The sequence below is a fragment of the Carcharodon carcharias genome, chromosome 23, assembly GCF_017639515.1.
Source record: "Carcharodon carcharias isolate sCarCar2 chromosome 23, sCarCar2.pri, whole genome shotgun sequence".
NCBI classification, from domain to species: domain Eukaryota; kingdom Metazoa; phylum Chordata; class Chondrichthyes; order Lamniformes; family Lamnidae; genus Carcharodon; species Carcharodon carcharias.
Window position 1 is genome coordinate 23705493 of NC_054489.1, and position 18282 is coordinate 23723774.

Below are 18282 nucleotides of genomic sequence, written 5' to 3' on the forward strand. Positions count from 1 at the left end.
TCCAGACGCTTCTCATCTGATTAAGACTCAGCAAATTTCTGCCCTCCAGCAATCCTCCGAGCACCTTGGACCTGGGAAGTCCCTGTAGCCACCTGCTGTGGATCAGACAGTGCGATGTGCTCACCAGATTGTTATCCCAAGGCTACTGTAAAGCTAGGTCCCACTGAGGTATGTGACTCTGCGTAGGTGTAGGGTGTGGTGAGCACTGTGACGGGACTTCAGAGAGGGTTTCAGCAGATTTCTCTTCTGAACTTCCTTTGGAGGACCTGGGTCATGGACTTTCTTCATAGTTTCCCAGATGTGCCTGCGAAAGCAAGGAGAGATAATTAGTGCATGGCAGCAGCCTGTGAAAGAGGACACATCACTCATGGCATGTTTATCTGTTGGATGTTTCACTACTGGATCCTCACTTGGTTAAGAATCGCCGACCTCACTGTCAGCACAGGAACGGTCCAGATCCTCGTCGACCAGTTAGATGACTCACTTTTCGAAGTCCGTGAGGACCTTGATGTCAGGCATTCCTCCACCGGTCTGCAACCTCTCCCTGTTGTTGTGTACCAGCTTGTCCTGTATGAATAGAGATGGAGAGAGTGTAAGCAAGATGCCTGCCAGACCAGATGATAAGTATGTCTGGCGTGTGTGGGTGATGAGTGGTCCCATGGCTGGGATGATGACAATGACAGTACATGTGAGAGAGTGAATGGTGATGTCCCTTATACTGGCAGTGAGTGATTTGATAGAGTGAGAGTCAAGAGTAATGAAAAGAGTGACATACCCTGGTGGAACGGAGGAGATCATTCACCCTGTTTCAGCGCTGGGTGGCTGTCCTCTTTTGCAGGGCATTGGTGCTAACCACTGCTGCCACCATCTCTCAAACTAAATTGGTGATGCAGCTGGCCCTCCTGCGGCCAAAGTGGGGGGTAGAGGACATCACGGCAGGCCTCCACAGCATCCAAAAGGCACTTCAGGGACACCTCACTAAGCCTGGGGTTGTCGTCTTTTTGCCTTTCACGGCCATCTGGTCTCCCGTGTGGCTGACCTGGGCTGAAAGAACTGAGGTGTGCGCCTGGCTGCACTTAAATGTGGCGCCTGGTGTAATGTAGCAGCAAGGCGATGGCATGGCGGGTAAATGAAAGCCTACCTGCCATGGAAACAGCATGTTTCCCGGGAATGCGTGATTAATGCAGTGGGTTTGGGAAGATATGGCGTGAGTAGCCTCCATTGCGGCCAACAGCTAAAACTTGGTTTTCCCCGCCCACGAATGCTTTAATGCCAATCTGTGACGATTCCACCCAGAGTGTTGAGAAATCTCACTTGGGCTTCATGCAAAATCAAGCTACTTTTATAAGCTTCTCTGACTATCTGGTGTTCGGGGTTTGCCAGTGACAATTCCCGTGGGATGCATTCAAATCTTTTTTTGTATAGCCCATATCTCACATCTATAAAGATTAGAATAACTTAAAGATGGGCTTGGATTTTACAGCATGTTTTTGGCGAGGGCTGGGGTAATCATGTAAAATATGATGGAAGGCTAGCCCACCGCCTTCCCACCCACCCCTGACCTGGTCCCCATAATACAGTAGACAGTGGAAAGCAATTAGGCCATTAACTAGCCCACCTCACACCCAGGAACAACTTGGGAAAGGCAATGGAGCAAAAACACGAGATCTGAACATTATATAGTCACTGCGTAGACTCTTTTACAACAATGACATCATCAGGTTGTATTGCATTCTACAATCAGGCTAGGCCAAAGCAACTGAGCAACTTTCTATATTCAAGGTCTGTTCTTCACACTGGCTTGCAAGCAGCCACCCTTCTCTATCCATTTCATTAGAATGTTCATCTTGTCTTCTGTTCCACATGCATGACCAGTTTGTGTTACTGTTGCAGTAAGTTTAACATTTAGTTTTTGTACCGTTACTTATTATGCTTCTCAATGGAATCAGGAATGCAATATCAAAGTCTGTGGATGACTTCAAGTTGGGCGAGGAGGTCTAACAAAATTCAAGACATTAACAAACTTGCAGAATGGGCATGTAAATAGCAAATTAATTTCAATATAGATGAGTGGGAAGTTGTCCATTTATGATAAGAGGAATATGGATGCCATTTACTTGAAAAATAGTCTAATTGCAATAAAGGTACAAAGGGATTAAGAAACAGATTCACAAATCATGAGGAGGAGCTATGCATGTTAACAAAGCCATAAGAATGCAAACCAAGCACTGGGGTTCGTTTCTGGAAGAATAGAATTCAAGAGAAGACAAGTTATGTTAAATTTACAGAGAATGGCACTTGCAGTTCTATGTGCAGTTCTGCTCTCGATGTTAGAAAAAAGACACAGAGGCACTGGAGAAGGCGCAAAAAATGATTTACAAGGTCGATAGCAGAAGGGAGAGGTTATAAATATCAGGAAACACAGAACAGGCTGGTACTCTTTTTGTCTCTAGGAAAGAGAAGACCAAAAGCTGAGCTGATAGAGGTCTTCCAAACTATGAAGGGGTTCAATATTATAGTCACAAATAAATCCAATAAAGAATTCAGGAGACAATTCTTCACTCAGAATGGTTAGAATTGGTACATGAAGTAGTTGGGATGAATAGCATAAATGCCTGTAAGTGGAATCTAGATATGGTATATGGGGAAGAAAATAGAAGGATATGTTGATGGGTGAGATGAAGTGAGGTGGGAGGAGATTAAGCAGAAACACTGACCGGCCAGCGTCGGGTGAGTTCGGTGGCGTGAGCAGATAATATGGCGTGATCGGTTTCATGATGGCATGATGGATGATCATCCACTCGGCCAACCGATGGCAGCCCGTGTTCTCCGCCATCGGACATCAGAAACCTCTGTAATACATCTGCACATTATTAGGCCAGCCCACCAGAATCGTCCCCCACGTCTGGATTGTCCGCGGGAAAACATGCCAACGTGTTTCACAACAGCACATAAGCGACGTGCACCTGGCAGGCTGCACTTCGCTCGGGATTTCAAGGTTTGTTTGCCTACCTTGCTTCGGTCAGCACTCGCAGTCATCAGCACCAGGCTTCACACACAGCGCCACATCACTTTTAGGGGGGCTCACAGCAGGTTTTGACCTACCAGACCAGCCATATGTGGGTGGCTTTTCAATGGTTGCAAGGCTAGGGCTTACATTACCAAGGGGGAGAAGTGGCCTCAGGCAAGGGAAGAGACTGCAGGACGAGAGCTGTACAGGGTGAGGAGGGTAACCCAGGGTGTGTGTGGGGGTACATGTTGACCTGTTCAAGTGGCCTCAAGATGGTGATGCCTGAGGAGGCAGTCAACAGAAGGAATGAGGCCAGATGAACATGTTGAGGGTATGTGTGTGAGAATCGGTGGTGATGTCCCTTGAGCTGGCAGTGAGTGAGATGCCAGTGAATGTGTGATGGGCTTGAGTGTGTGCATTTAGAGTGATGAGATGATTGCCATACCCTGGCTGCAAGGATGAGATGATTCATCCTCTTTCTGCATTGATGGCCAACCTCTTCTGTGCAGCATTGGCACTGATCACTTCCATCGCCTACCAAGCTATAAAAAAAAATGCCCTACACATGACTCTATGTCCCCAATTATAAGCTGTATTTCTGGCATCTGGAAAGTTCTGGAATGTTAAGGAGCATTTTCTGCTTTTATGCCTAGATTTTTATTGCACATTGAGCGTGGTTTGTCGGGTGCTAATTATCTTAGTTTTCAAGATCACACGTAATCAAAAATAAAATCATTCTGACTTGTTTTCAAAGTTATTTTCAGCCCATTTTCCCCAACGTACTAATTGGGGTAAGGAATTGATATAGGCTCATTCTACATATATCTTTACTCAATAAGCCCACAGATAAATATCAAGGTTAACTCAGCTCCTCTTGCAATTAGTAGCCCATTATGTTTTACCATGGAAACACAGGGCGGAATTTTACCACAGCAGGATTTAAAGGCCCCACCGAAGTCAATGGAGTTTTGAACAGCTTGCTGTATTTTACAGCCCAGATCCTGCCGTGACAGGGAAGTAAAATTCCGCCCACAGACATTTGGAGCTGCATGTTACAGCGAGGGTACGAGTGTTGACTCCCTGGCCTGTTTGCTTCTTCAGCCCATTGCTGTTAGCTAGCTTTAAACTTGGATGGACATTAATTAAGTATGAGCTTCCTTAATTATCAAAGAGTTAAAGCCTATCTTTGGAAGGTGTCAGCTAATATAATGGTACTGAAGGAGAGTTCTGTATATAACATGGAGCAATTTTTGCATGCTTTCTGAACTATTTGTGCTTTGCTTCACATTCTGCTTCTACACACAAAGACTATTGGTGCTGGTCTACAAATACGCCCAACTTTTAATTGAATTGTGAAGCAGATGATCAAAAAGGTTAAACGTCAATCTCAGCCTGTGTAACTGGCGAATTGATACTTCAGCTGATAGTTACAAAATGTTTTGGCTGTTTAACTCTATGCAGTGGAAAGATGTATATCTATAATGACACGACAATTCTATTACTTGCACACACGTTGGCCAGTATATGATCTAGTAGGCAAGACTTGAATTATGTGACTCGGTCACGCTCCCATGATACTCATTCACTTGGCTGTATTTACCCGAAAGATCTAGTCCATGGAATCCAAGTATCTCCCTCTTTTTTAGTCGTATGTTTCTTGAGTAATTCTCTGCAACCTCTCTTTCTTCCCTGGGAAAATACTAGGGTGGTGATTTTGATGGCAATTGTGGTGGTTACGATCTGGAATGTGCAAGAGGCCAGAATTGGAAGAGTGCAGACATCTCAGACAATAGAGGTTACAGAGATAGGGAGGAGCAAGGCCGTAGAGGGATTGAAAACAAGGGATGAAAATTTTAAAAATTACAGCATTGCTGAACCAGGAGCCAATACAGGTCAGCGAGCACAGGGTTGATGGATTAACAGGATTTGATGTAAATTAAAACACTGACAGGAGATTTTTGTACGAGCTTAAGGTGCAGATGTAGAGAAAGATGGGAGGTCAGCCAGGAGACCCCTGTGTTACAACCAAGTAAGGAAAGGTCAAATGGCTCCCCTCTTTGTCCTCTCCTCGTTTGACCGCAACAGGTTTTTTTCTTTTAAAAAAAGAATATACTTGCCAGTTCAGGTTTTATGAAGAATTGGGATGTCACTGGTCTGAGATGCATGTTCCATGGAATCTTACCAAGGATATAAAATGGCATAAGATAGTCACCATCACTTTTATTTGCAAGACATTTGGCAACTTTATCCTTAAAAAGGATAAAAAATATCTATTCAGATGATATGCCTTGTTCAAATCCATATTGTATTAAAATTGAGATTAACAGTTCCAGTTAAAATTCTTACTCTCATCCTAATTAGTTTGATTACCGAACTGATTCTGCAATAGAAGGATGCAGTACATTAAGGGTTAACCTGGGATTGAGTACAGTACCGCCCACTGGTGATGTAAGTTCAGCAGTGTAGAGCTTGGTAGCAACATGTAAGGACATGCAACAGAGTCCTCTCCATACCTGTATCCTCGACTGTAAATATATACATAGTTCAGTAATGTTAATAAAGACATCTTGGTAACTTCCACGATACTGCTTAATGCTGTCAAAGCAGTACACACCATGGATAATGACAACCCAACAAACCAATAATGACAGCAATGTACTCCCTAATGTCAGTCACAATATGGATATGTGCCCTCTTGAAGGGAAATCATTTAAGATGAAAGCTGATTCTCAAATCCAACTGAAGATAGAGTTCAGTGTATATAATGGGTCTTTTGCCTAGATCCTAAACCAGCTGATAGGTATCGACCAACAGAATTGATTCTAAGCCTAACTAGATCAGGACATTCCAAGCTTCTGGTCTCTGGGCTGCACTGGTTTGAATTACGAGGCAGAATTTTTCTCTGGGCGTGCAAGCGTGCGCCTGGCACACCCGAGCGTGAAAAAGTGCGTTGACGTCAACAGCGCGCCCGCCGACAATTAAAAGGCCTATTAAGTCCATTAAGTTAATAATTGTCCTGAATTTTCCACTGCCCGTTCAACCTAATGGTTGACAGGCTGGCGAAAAGACCAAGCGACCTTTGCATTTTTTAGGAAATCTCATCCATCGGTGGGATGAGGTTTCCTCAAGCAAATAAAAATAAAATAAAATTTAACACTTGAATTAAAAACATGTCCCTGGGGACATATTTTATGACATTTTTATTTTGTGCATCAGTCTTTTTAAACAGCGATTCATCCCCCTGAGGCAGCTCCGTGTCCATTCGCACTCCTCTCCACCCACCCCCCCCCCCCCCCCACCACCCGCCAACCCCCCCCCCCCCCCCCCCCCCCCCCCCAAAAAAATCCATCCTGATCACCCCTGCCAAGGGCAAAGTTCTGCTCATGGTGCCTCAGGGAAAATACACAAAACTTAAGTTCAAGTTCCTACTGAATTGCGTGCATCTCAGTTTCTCGTGGTAACAAGATCTTGGTGGTCTGACTGATCCACCAATCAGACAACAGCACTAAGAATAGCCCTCTCCAAATTTGCAGGCCCATACGACTCAAACAGGATAAACCACTGAACTAGAAATACAAATACAAATGAGTTACAGGCTTATCAAGATGCTTTCTCAACCTTCTCTATATGGCTTACAAGTTTATTCAGTAAAAGCCCACATTTAATCCACAGTCTGTCCTAAAATAGCTGATTTTAACTGGGTAGGAATGCTAGTTCCCTGAGGGGGTGGGGAAATTGGCCAGAGTTTTTATTTGATTGCTGTTCAGCAACTTCCTTTGAAGGATCATGAGGACTCGAAACGTCAACTCTTTTCTGCTCCACTGATGCTGCCAGACCTGCTGAGTTTTTCCAGGTAATTCTGTTTTCCTTTGAAAACAGTATGGGTTGAAGGACAGTATGGGGCTTGGATTATGAATAGTGGCTATTTGGGTAAGCTACAGAAACTGCCTTCTACCTGAGGTAGTGTAACTTAACAAGAAATATATCGCTTTCATAAGGTGAGAAAATGATGGCGATACCACCCCTCTGACAGATTAGAGATGATGATTGTGAATATTCATTTTGAATTTATTACAGGAGCTGGAACACTATTCAAAAATGCTGAACCCATCCGCAAATACACAAGTCTCGATGCAATAGACACAACCCGTCTAATATCACTAATAAATAAATCTTTCGGAAAAGATCTATGCAAGGACTACATTTCAGTGCTGAATCCCAGGCTACATTCTATTTATTTGTCTGAAGGGTAAGCCTGTTCATTTGTGTTTAATTACTGTTGGGATTTAATAATCTATCATTTTCATTTTGTAATACATTCCCTAATATCAACAGTTAAATAGTTCCTAAGGATCACACCTGCTTTCATTTGACTTCAAGATACCTGGAAAATGACACAAGCTCATGGTGTAGGCGGAATGAAGGTGCACTTAAGAGATCTCAGTGAAATTCAGGTTACAATCCACCCCAAACAGGAAGAATGGGAATTTCTTTTACCTCTTCTGAAGATTGTTAATCTTAAAACATGTCCTCAGCTCAGGCAGCAAGCTATCCAACTATGTGTGATACTGCAGCTGAGCCCAAGCTCATCCTCACCTGATGTCTGCGTATGTATAATTTCCAACAAGTGATCAGAAATAGGAATCCTAATTTCTTTCCTACCAATTCAACCTCCCTCCCCAGCCCAGGGGCACTCAGGCCAATTTGATGGTCTTTTTGTCACCCTAACTGGAGATTGAATCACTCAGCACACAGTAAAGTCCGACCTTGTGGATGCAATGCATTTGGTTCTTCCTACTTCACAAAATTAACGGATGTCTCTTCTCTCCAGACCCTCATGTGATATTGCGTAACTTAGATGGGGAGAAAGCCGGATGAAAAATTAGTTGTACCATGCAAAGCTAAACATTAAAGTTGTTGCTAAATCCGACAGTTTTGTAAAGCAGGTCAGGTTAACCCCATGAAGACATGAGTGAAGCAGGGCTATGGTCCTCTCTATAGCTGGAACACAATTGCTCAGTGTGTTTGGACATAATGAGACACATTTTCTGTGCAAGGTGTTTATGAGTACGTCAGGGATTATATAGATTACATATTTCTCAGATAAGGGGTCAACTGAGATGAGGAGAAATTTCTTCACTCAAAGGGTTGTAAATCTTTGGAATTCCCAGTCTCAGATGTTGTGGATGTTCCATCATTAATTATATTTAAGGCTGAGATAGACAGATTTTTGGTCCCTCGGGGAATCAAGGGATATAGGGAGCAGACAGGAAAGAGGAGTTGAAGCCAAAGATCAGCCATGATCGTACTGAATGTTGGAGCAGGCTTAACAGGCCACAAGAACTTCTACTGTTCCTATTTCTTATGTTCTTATATTATGTTCTTATGGAGAAAATAGTGACTGAATTGCTGTAGCATGCAACATGATTTCTTTTGATAATTAATGGTTTGAGCAGTCACAGCAACTATTTTCTTATGTGTTGCCACAGATACAGTGCTGCTGCAATTATCACCAGAGAGCCTGTCCTGAATGGGATGCCGTACCTTGACAAATTTGTTGTAAGCACAAATAAACGTGGCCAAGGTACCAGCTTGATGCTATGGGAATGTATCCGGCAGGATTTTGACGCGCTGTTCTGGAGATCAAGGGCAACAAACAGAATCAATCCGTGGTACATTACTTTCTAAATTTACCATTTATCAACTGTATTTCCTTTAAATAATTCATTATCATCTACGAAGTTTACATTTCAGGCTGAGGTTGCAGGATATTCATAGGGATGTTCAAAGAACCATTAGACAGTTACATAATATAGTGCTTAGACAGGGATTGTGTCCATTTATGGAACACAACTGCTACACAAAGTTGTAGAACAGGGTTATTAGTGCTCAAGTCCTGATGCTCAATACAGAACAATCAAGCATAGACATATGGTCTAGATTTCATCATCAGGTGACTCCGTTTGTAGCAAGGGTGACCTGTCCAAGGCCAGGTCTTCTGGTCATTTTTCCACTCCTTGCAGTCCTGCACTTCCATCTTCAGTTGCTCATAACAGCCTCCTGTTTGCAACTTCAATGATTAGGGAAAAGAATACATGAGGTGGTTTCCCTTCCTTATATGTGCTTAAAAGAAACACAAGCCCTCTTCCTGAAGGATCCTCTACAGTGCAATAAAATCTAAAAAAAATTCAATTACACAGCGAAGGAATAAATAATAGTCACCTTCACCAGTTTCAATGCAATAAATTTTCTTAATTCTTCATACGTTCATTTGAAATAGTAATGGTGAAACAGATCTAATCCTGGACCTCTACCCCAAACCATAGTTTTGAGTTTGACTCTACTGCAAAAGGTATCTTTCTCAAGAATCACTAATACCTGGATACGGTTTCTCTAACAAACCAACACGTCTTGTGGCAAAATGGAACTTTTCAATAATTTAGTTAAAGTTTCACAATTGCAACAGATGTCTCTGCACCCTTCTTTGCTCCATATTGATGGTCATGCCTTCAGCTGCCTTGTTACTGAGTTCTGGAATTCCCTGTCTAAATCCCTCCATTCTATCTTCATCTTCACCTTAATTAAGAACTTCATTAAGATCCACCTCTTGTCCCAAGCTTCTGGTCACGTCTCCTAATACCTTCATCCTTGGTTCAGCATCCTTTTTTTTTAAGATGCCTATGACACACCTGGGATGTTTTTCTAGTTTAAAAGTGCTATGTAAATGCAATTCTACATTTATGATCTGGAAGCAATTAATAACTTATTTAACAAGCTATGTCTTCACATGTAAATCACACCTTGTGGCCTTGTCCATGTCTAACAAAGAACTAAATTTCATTGTGTGGATGATTGCTTGAAGCCCGACTGGAACAATAAATCTGTATGTTTCGTAACCTTGGGCCGAGATTTCTCTCTCTAGGTGGGTAGCGGGTGAGTTGGGAAATTTGCCACAGCAAAAAGTACCTCATCAGACCAGATTTCCTCTTTGGGAGGGTGGGTGTGAGATGGAGTTGAGCCTGCTGCCCCTGAACGCAGATCGGAGACAGCCACAGGGGTGCTGAGTGTACCACCTCGGTTACCTGGGACCGCGTCCATTGTTTCCTTAAATTTTAGGCCCCTCAAGCCCTCACTCCTCACACCCCATCACCCCCCCACACATACTCTCCATGCTACCTCCTTTTCCCCATGCCAACCCATGCCTCCCACCCACCACCCTTTGTCCTTACACCCTCCATGCCAACTCAACCAGTATCCACCATGGGCAGACCTCAGGAGCCGTTGTTGAGATGAAATAACACAAAGGTCTAAATATCTAATACAGCTTTCACTACTCCTGTTCATGAAAGCCCATTCAAAACTTATAGATCCCCTCACTACTTAATCCCTTATAAAAACAAACAGACTTGTATTTGTAACCCCACATCAAAAGACAGCTAATCCTTTAACAACCTCTTTGAGTTGTCAAACTGTGAACCTAGGTTGTGGAATGTAGGTTGTGGAAATCAGCCAAACATTAATAATGACATAATGATAGCCCTTGCGGAAATGCCAACAAACAGTTATTGTAACTACTCAAACAGATTTTCTTTACTCTCACTCAGCTTGCATTTTTTTCACCTTTCGCTGACACAAGCCAGCAGTTCCTTTAATTTTTAAAGGGCTAGGGATTTAAATAAGTTCACATCATGACAGTTCTATAGACTTTATCTGCACTTCATGAGCATTTACATCTACTTTAAAAATTTGCGACTCCCACATTGAGGGTTAAGGTTCTTGCTACAGCGAAAGTGAGGTCTGTTTGAGTTTGGGTTTCCCTCGTGTGTGTCACACCGCCCCCCTCTCCCCACCACCAACATCGCCTTCCAGCAAAAATGGAACCTGTCAGAAATAGGGGTGGGACTTCCACATTCAGATTCTGCCTGCCATTTTTAAAGGTCCACAGAGTCATGGAGAGTTTGCAAAAACCCAGTCCTTGTGTCTAGCAACTTCTGTGATTTCAGATGTCGTTATTTTGGCTCACATCCCAATTCCCTTGTCAGATAATAACTGATAAGGTAGGACCATACGATTCAGAAGTGCGAAAGGCAGAATGAAAATGACTAATAAAGAAATACCAAAGTATAAATGTTACAAAATCAAGGATCAGCAATCTGTACAAGAACCAACAAATGAGAATAGGAATCAAGTGAAGCACTCAGCAACAGCTCCTTTAGCATAGTAAAATATCCCACGGTACTTCACAGGAGTGATGATCAAACAAAAAGGTTTGGCATCGTGTTTTATCAGTCATTTCAGAACAAAAATATTCTTCCCAACATTAACAAATTATATGATTAATATGATTTAACAAGACTCTAGTTTATATTTGGAGGTTTTAGAAATGTCTCAGTTGATGATTTCAATTCAGAGGCATCTCCCTCTTCAAACATCTGAGGCTTGAATTATGAACACTAGCAGGTAGGAAGTAAAGAGGCTTAACCAACTAATGGATCTCCACAGTGTGCCAGTGCCACTTTATGCATGGCACACTGGTGGGCTACACTTCACATAACGTACCAGTATCAGAGCATATGTCTCACTCTGACAGATTCTAACTACCAGAATGCAGTTTGCACAAAGGAAGACTTGGCTTGCTGCATGAATAGCAAGTCTTACAATTAATCATAATACAACCCCGAAACTTTTAAAGATACATCCCAAACACAGCTTCCTGAGTGGAAGAAGAACAAGAATTCTCAGAACAGTTGCTGTCATGGTTCTTTGCAAAACTACCATTAAATTGGTAGGTCTCTATTTTTCCTCAAGGCCCAATCATTTGATTTTAAAATTTAGTGCCCATTGCTCTGTGCTGCATTCCCTGCCCACTTCCTACTGAGATCCACCTCAGCCTGCACGCAGCTGCCCCTCACTCCCACCTGCTACGCATGGTCTTTTGACCCCTGCTATTCTGTGCTCACTGTCTGCTGTTCTTTGGCTCAAGCAAGAATGCTTAACTACACTCCCATGAGCAAAACAGCGGGCAATCAGCTTGTTGCTTATAAACAAATGTAAAAAAAAGACTAAATACAACATTGAAGCCAAGCAACAAACAGGACAGTGCATGCCAGACAGAACACAGTCATTGAGCTGTGACAGGTACTATTCATACAATTCTGTTGCCAATTCTCCCATTCACCCATTCCTCTACCACTGCCTTTCTGCTTTTTCTACCCCTCACTCATCCTGTTTTCCTTCGTCTTTGTTGCTACCTTCCTCATTCCCCAACCCTGCCCTCCGTTTCGGAAAATGTCTTTCTTCCTTTTCTTCTGCCACTCTTGTTCTTCCTGCCTCTGTCTGCTTTTCTTAATCTTCTGTTATGTTTACTTGCGTAACGTACAGACACGCCAGCAAACCGAAGCAGAGACTGAGTGGCACAGACAGAACTGGATAGCCAGAGTGACATAGAAACTAATTTATAGAGGTAAGCCTGCTTGTATGCAAGAGCCACCTGAATGAAATTTTGGCAAGTCGATGCCACGTACAAGCCGGCTTGACTGTTAAAGAACCAAATTGTAACCAAATATGTGCAAAACCAAATTCTCCTAACTCCAGACAGTTAAAGAAAGGGCATGGCAGATTAAGGGCCTATTTTCTCTTGGGATCTTGATCTAGAACCGCTGCTTGTTAAATTAAACCTGGACCAATACATTTTTTTCTCCCAATTTTCTCCCTTTTTTATTTCCTGAGGTACAGTCCTTTACTGCTAAAATCCCTCTGGCATCTTGAGTGATTGCCCATTGTTTTTTATGACTATAGGCAGTGAGTGCCAATGGGCTATTTGATCATTGTTAACTTCGTCAGTGCTGTCTTCGGCTGACAACTGTGTGTGCATTTTCCGCCAAGTGTCCTAAAAGCTGGATGTCTGGTTGGATTTCGCCATCCCACCCCTCCCCTCATTCAGTATGATCTCAACGATTTGTGGCCAATTGCAGGGAGGCCTACCAGCACTGTGCTTGAGTAACTTCAGGAGAGGCTGTGTATTCAACCTGGGATTTACCTGGCCTGTATTGAAATGTGTTTGCATTCCAAAACCCAGTCTTGGATTTTATTTACCAAATGGCACAATGTATTGGTCATTGCCAGACTGGTATAATAATGATTAAATAGAAAGAAGTGTTGTGAATAACTGATTCTTTCTCATTATATAACCTCGCCTTTTTTCCTAAGAACATAAGAATTAGGAGGAGAAGGTCATTTGGCTCCAGCATTCAGTAAGATCATGGCTGATCTGATCTTGGCCTCAACTTCACTTTTCTGCCTGTTACCTACAACCCTAGACTCCCATGTAGTTAAAAACCTGTGTAATTCAGCCTTCAATATATTCAATGACATAGCCTCCAGTGCTCTCTGCGGTAGAGAATTTCCTCTGAGGGAACAAATCCCTACCTCATATCCATCTTAAATGGGCCAACCCCTTGTGAAACTGTGCCCCCTAGTTCTAGATTACCCCACAAGGGGAAACATCCTTTCAGCATCTAACGTATCAAATCCCCTCAGAATCTTGTACATTTTAATAATATCATATTCTTATAATCTCCAATGAATGTAGACCCAACCTGCTCAACCTGACTTTTTCTTGTTTTCATTAATTTGGTTCTCATTTTGATTTAGTTTTTCTAAAGAGTTGATGTGCATTTTGTGACAACCATGGGCAATTCAGTTCACAACCAATATACACGGTTTTCTCTTGTGCAGGTATTTCAAACAATGTGATGGAAGCTTTACAACTGGACAGTGGATAGTATTTTGGTACGGCCTGTCTAACATGCGTGACTCTTATGAACTGGTGGACCATGCTGAAATTTTACCTGATTCTTTTATACAACCAAAAGAGCCTATAGATCAACAGACATCATCTGTTACCGAAAACTAAATCTCGTCACTTTTACTGTGCCAGTTTTCCTTTTTTCTTCAATGTCCAAAAACTTGCTGCTCTAAGGTTGAACATGCCTTAAGTTTCCTCCTTTGGCACATCCAGTTGCTGTGAACTTCTTGACTTTTTCAAGTTGGCTAATGGGATTGGTGACCTTCAAATTCCAGTCTGGCAGAAGAGGGAATATTCTATTTACATAAACTGTAGCTAATAAAATCAAAGTGAATCAGAGCTCCCAAAAAGTGATAGTTTTAAACGCAACTTCATTTGTTTTTTCACAGGGTATTGACTTTTACAGGATATTGTTTTCTTTTGTAGTGAATAATAACTGAAGGATTAGTAAGTTTGTTTTAATTAAAACTGAAGCTGCTACCCCTGGGGATGGTAGCATGGTGGCTTCTTACTGGACTTGCAATCCAGAGGCCTAGACTAATAATCTAGAGACATGAGTTCAAATTGCACCATTTTAATTCAATTTAATTCAATTAATAAATAAATCAGGAATAAAAAGGTAGTATCAGAAATGTCGACCACGTAACTGCCAGATTTTTGTAACAGCTCATCTCATTCACTACTTCCTTAAAGAAAAGAAATCTGCCATCCTTTTCCAATCTAGCCTGTTTGCAGCTCCAGATCCACAGCAATGGTTGATTCTTAAACAAGCTGGAAAAACTCTGCAGGTCTGACAGCATCTACGGAGAGGAAGACAGTTAATGTTTTGAGTCCGTATGACTCTTCGTCAGAACTAAAGAAAAATAGAAATGAGGTGAAATACAAGCTGTTTGAAGGGCGTGGAGAGCTGGATAGAGGGCCAGTGATAGGTGGAGGCAAAGAAGAGATTGCCAAAGATGTCGTAGACAAATGGTGACATTGAGGGTAGAAAGCAGGACGAGTAAGTGACAGATAGCCCTGGGGGGGGTGGGGTAGGGGGAAGGGATCGAAATAGGCTAAAAGGTGGAAATGAAACAATGGATGAAAATAACTTTAAAAATAATAATAGAAATAGGTGGGAAAAGAAAAATATATTACAAAATATATAAATTATTGGAAAAAGGGGGATCGGAAAGGGGGTGGGGGATGGTGGAGAGAGTTCATGATCTGAAGTTGTTGAACTCAATGTTAAGTCCGGAAGGCTGTAAGGTGCCTAATCGGAAGATGAGGTGCTGTTCCTCCAATTTGTGCTGAGCTTCACTGGAACCTTGCAGCAGGCCAAGGACGGACATGTGGACATGAGAGCAGGGCGGTGTGTTGAAATAGCAAGCAATGGGAAGGTCATGGTCATGCTTGCGGTTGATTCTTAACTGCCCACTGAAACGGCCAAGCAAGGCACTCTGTTAAGGACAGTTAGGAATGGCCAATAAATGCTGGCCTTGCCAGCAATGCCTAAATTCTATGAATGAATTAAAAAATATTGTGATGAGCAGTGTGGGAGTTACAAGATTATATCACTTCTAAATGTAGATCACAAAGAAACAGCTAAAAGCTTAGCATCTAATTAGAGGTCTACATCTGTTGTTCAAGAGAGTCAGTATAACTTGCAACTGTGCTATTGACCTGATTGATTTATTTTAGAACTGTTGAATGTAAAGACCCTGTTATCAGTTCCTGAAAGGCAATCATTGAATGTACTATACCCTATATAGTATACATAGAATGCAACCATAAACTATGCCTCTGGTTAGAGCACAGGAATAGGCCTTCTGGCTTGTCCTGTCCATGTCTGCTTAACTCAGCTAGTCCCACTCCCCTGCCTATTCCCTGCAGCCCTGCAAATTTCTTTCTTTAGATGCTTACTCCCAGCTTCTCCAATCTATCCACGTAACTGGATCCTCTGATCCCCTGAACCATTCTCCTAAATCTTTTCTGCCTTCTCATCCTTCCTCAAGTTTGGGCACAATACTCCAGTTGAGGCTGAACCAGTGTTTTATAAAGGCTCATCATTAACTTGCTTGTTTTTGGACTCTATATGTCTCTATTTATAAAGCCCTGGACCCCGTGTTCCTTTTTAGCCGAGTTATCAATCTGCCCTGCCACCTGCAACAATTTGTACACATATACCCTCAGGTTTCTCTGCTTCTGCACCACCATTAGAATTGTCCCATTTATTATGTATTGCCTCTCCTCTCTTCCTACCAAAATGTACCACTTCACATTTCTCTTCATTACATTTCATCTGCCATATTCAAAAACTTATCTATGCCCTCTTAAAGTCTATCGCTACCCTCCTCACAATTCACAGCACTTCCATGTTTTGTGCAAATTTTGAAATTGTACCCTGTACATCTGATTATAGGTCATTAATATAGATCAAGCAAAGCAGTAGTCCTAAAACAGTGGTCCCTCTGGGGTACCCTACTAAATACCTTCAGTCTGAAAAACAAGCGTTCACCACTACTTTCTGTTTCCTGTCACTCAGCCAACTTCACATCCATGCTGTCACTGTTCTTTTTATTCCATGGATTTCAACTTTGCTGACAAGCCTTTTATGTAGCACTTGATAAATAAATGACTTTTGTAAGTCCATGTTCACCACATCAATCCTCTTACCCTCATCAACCTTCTCTGTTACCTCAACTCAATCAACTTAGTTAAACACAATTTCCCTTTAACAAATCTGCTGATTTCCATAATTAATCCACACTTGGTCAAGTGACAGTTAATTTTATCCCAGGTTATCATTTCTAAGCTTTTTCCCACCACTGAAGTTGAACTGACAGGCCTGTAATTGCTGGGTTTATCCTTACACCTTTTTTTGAACAAAGGCATTTGCAATTCTCCAACTTGCAAGGGTTGGCAGAACTGATTGGCATCTAAACATAGGTACACAAATTTCAAAAGCTATCTGGGAATGAGATTTCCCCAGAAGGCATTGTCAAGATTGCAGGCTGAGATTGGAGCAATTAAAAATTGGTTGAATACCATTCTGATTGGAAATCTTTACAGATTATTCTGCGGAGACAACTGAAGTTAGATTATTTGTGGTGGTGTGAAGTTATGAAAAGCACCACAAACACTTTAGTTTTCTCTTGTAGTCTTAATGAAGATGGTGTTGGGGAGGACCTCTGAGACATGCCAGGGTAGTTAACTGGCAGATCCCACCTGATCCACTTATTTTGTTTTATGTTTGAAACACACAACTGACTTTGATCGAGAGGTTGGCAGCATCTCATTTTGCTGCTCCTTCAAGTTGCCAAGTAGGCGGTGGTAGGCATTGGCATGATCCTGCCTGCTCCAAAGATCGCAAACATAAAGATGGCAGCTTGTGAGAGGTCTCTGGCATGGTCAAGAGAAGTGTCCTCTTCCCAAGAGAACAACTTATTTTCTTCGCTCTTTCTAAAAACAGTCGGAAACATTATGGGTGAGAAGCTGGGCTCCTTGGTGTCAATTTTTGGGTGCTACACCTGACCCCCAAGCTCCAAGATGACAAACACACACTACTGAGGAGGCAATCATGACAGATGCTATGTTGATGCAGGCAGTGAATATCCATGGGGAAATGCAAAGCAGGTAGATTGTGACATTGACTTAATGCCAGTGGTGCTCAACACTGCAGCCAACATCCTCTCTTAACCTCATACAACTGAACACTCATGCAGCAGCAAGAAGGAACTCTCCCCAACACGACTTAAATGAATCATCCACAATTTACAGGCTACCTGCTGGTTGAACGCTTCTGGCTGTTGCTATGATTTCACAATCATTTGGCACTTTCTAAAGTTACTTCAAGTTACAAATGTTGACAGGGAGTGATGTGGCCAGTGTTGAAGGACGTTTTGCTCACTTCAAGTCTTTTGTTCCTGGAAAAAGGTGCAATAGCAGGCATTCTCCTTGGAATACAGCATGACTAGGAAAACGAACAGGGTCACACACAGCAGGACATGCTGCTGGAAGTGGGAGGAGGATTAGGGTTCTCAGCATGAGGCCACAGCTGCCCTGGGTGTTCAGCAAGCAATTCTCCTACCTGATCCTTTGTGAGGAACAACTTGTGAGATAGCTGTCTCAGAATTTTTTTTTTATTCATTCAAGGGATGTGGGCTTCGCTGGCTAGGCCAGAATTTATTGCTCAGCCCTAATTGCCCTTGAGTAGGTGGTGATGTGTTGCCTTCTTGAACTGCTGCAGTCCATGTGATGTAAGTATGCCCACAGTGCTGTTAGGGAGGAAGCCCCAGGATTTTGACACAGCAACAGTGAAGGAATGGTGATATATTTCAAGTCAGGATGGTGAGTGGTTTGGAGGGGAACTTCCAGGTGATGGTGTCCCCATGTATCTGCTGACCTTGTCCTTCTAGATGGTAGTGGCCGTGGGTTTGGAAGGTGTCTAAGGATCCTTGGTGTGTTTCTGCAGTACATCCTGTAG

General features: G+C 42.4%; 1 protein-coding gene across 3 annotated transcripts in view; it reads left to right on the forward strand.

The window, feature by feature from the left end:
- Nucleotides 1-18282, forward strand: part of nags (N-acetylglutamate synthase) — a 50000-nt gene that overhangs the window by 22837 nt on the left and 8881 nt on the right. Inside the window, exons 5-8 of one of the 3 annotated variants that reach the window (XR_005941324.1) lie at nucleotides 7088-7259; nucleotides 8500-8682; nucleotides 12392-12473; nucleotides 13748-13871. Coding sequence is in view for 2 of the 3 variants with exons in the window: in XM_041173805.1 (XP_041029739.1) it covers nucleotides 7088-7259; nucleotides 8500-8682; nucleotides 13748-13925 (533 nt within the window). In the remaining variant the exon portion in view is untranslated. Of the gene's footprint in view, nucleotides 1-7087; nucleotides 7260-8499; nucleotides 8683-12391; nucleotides 12474-13747; nucleotides 14609-18282 lie in introns of those variants that run through there. The other 2 variants (XM_041173805.1, XM_041173806.1) reach the window with 2 other exon arrangements.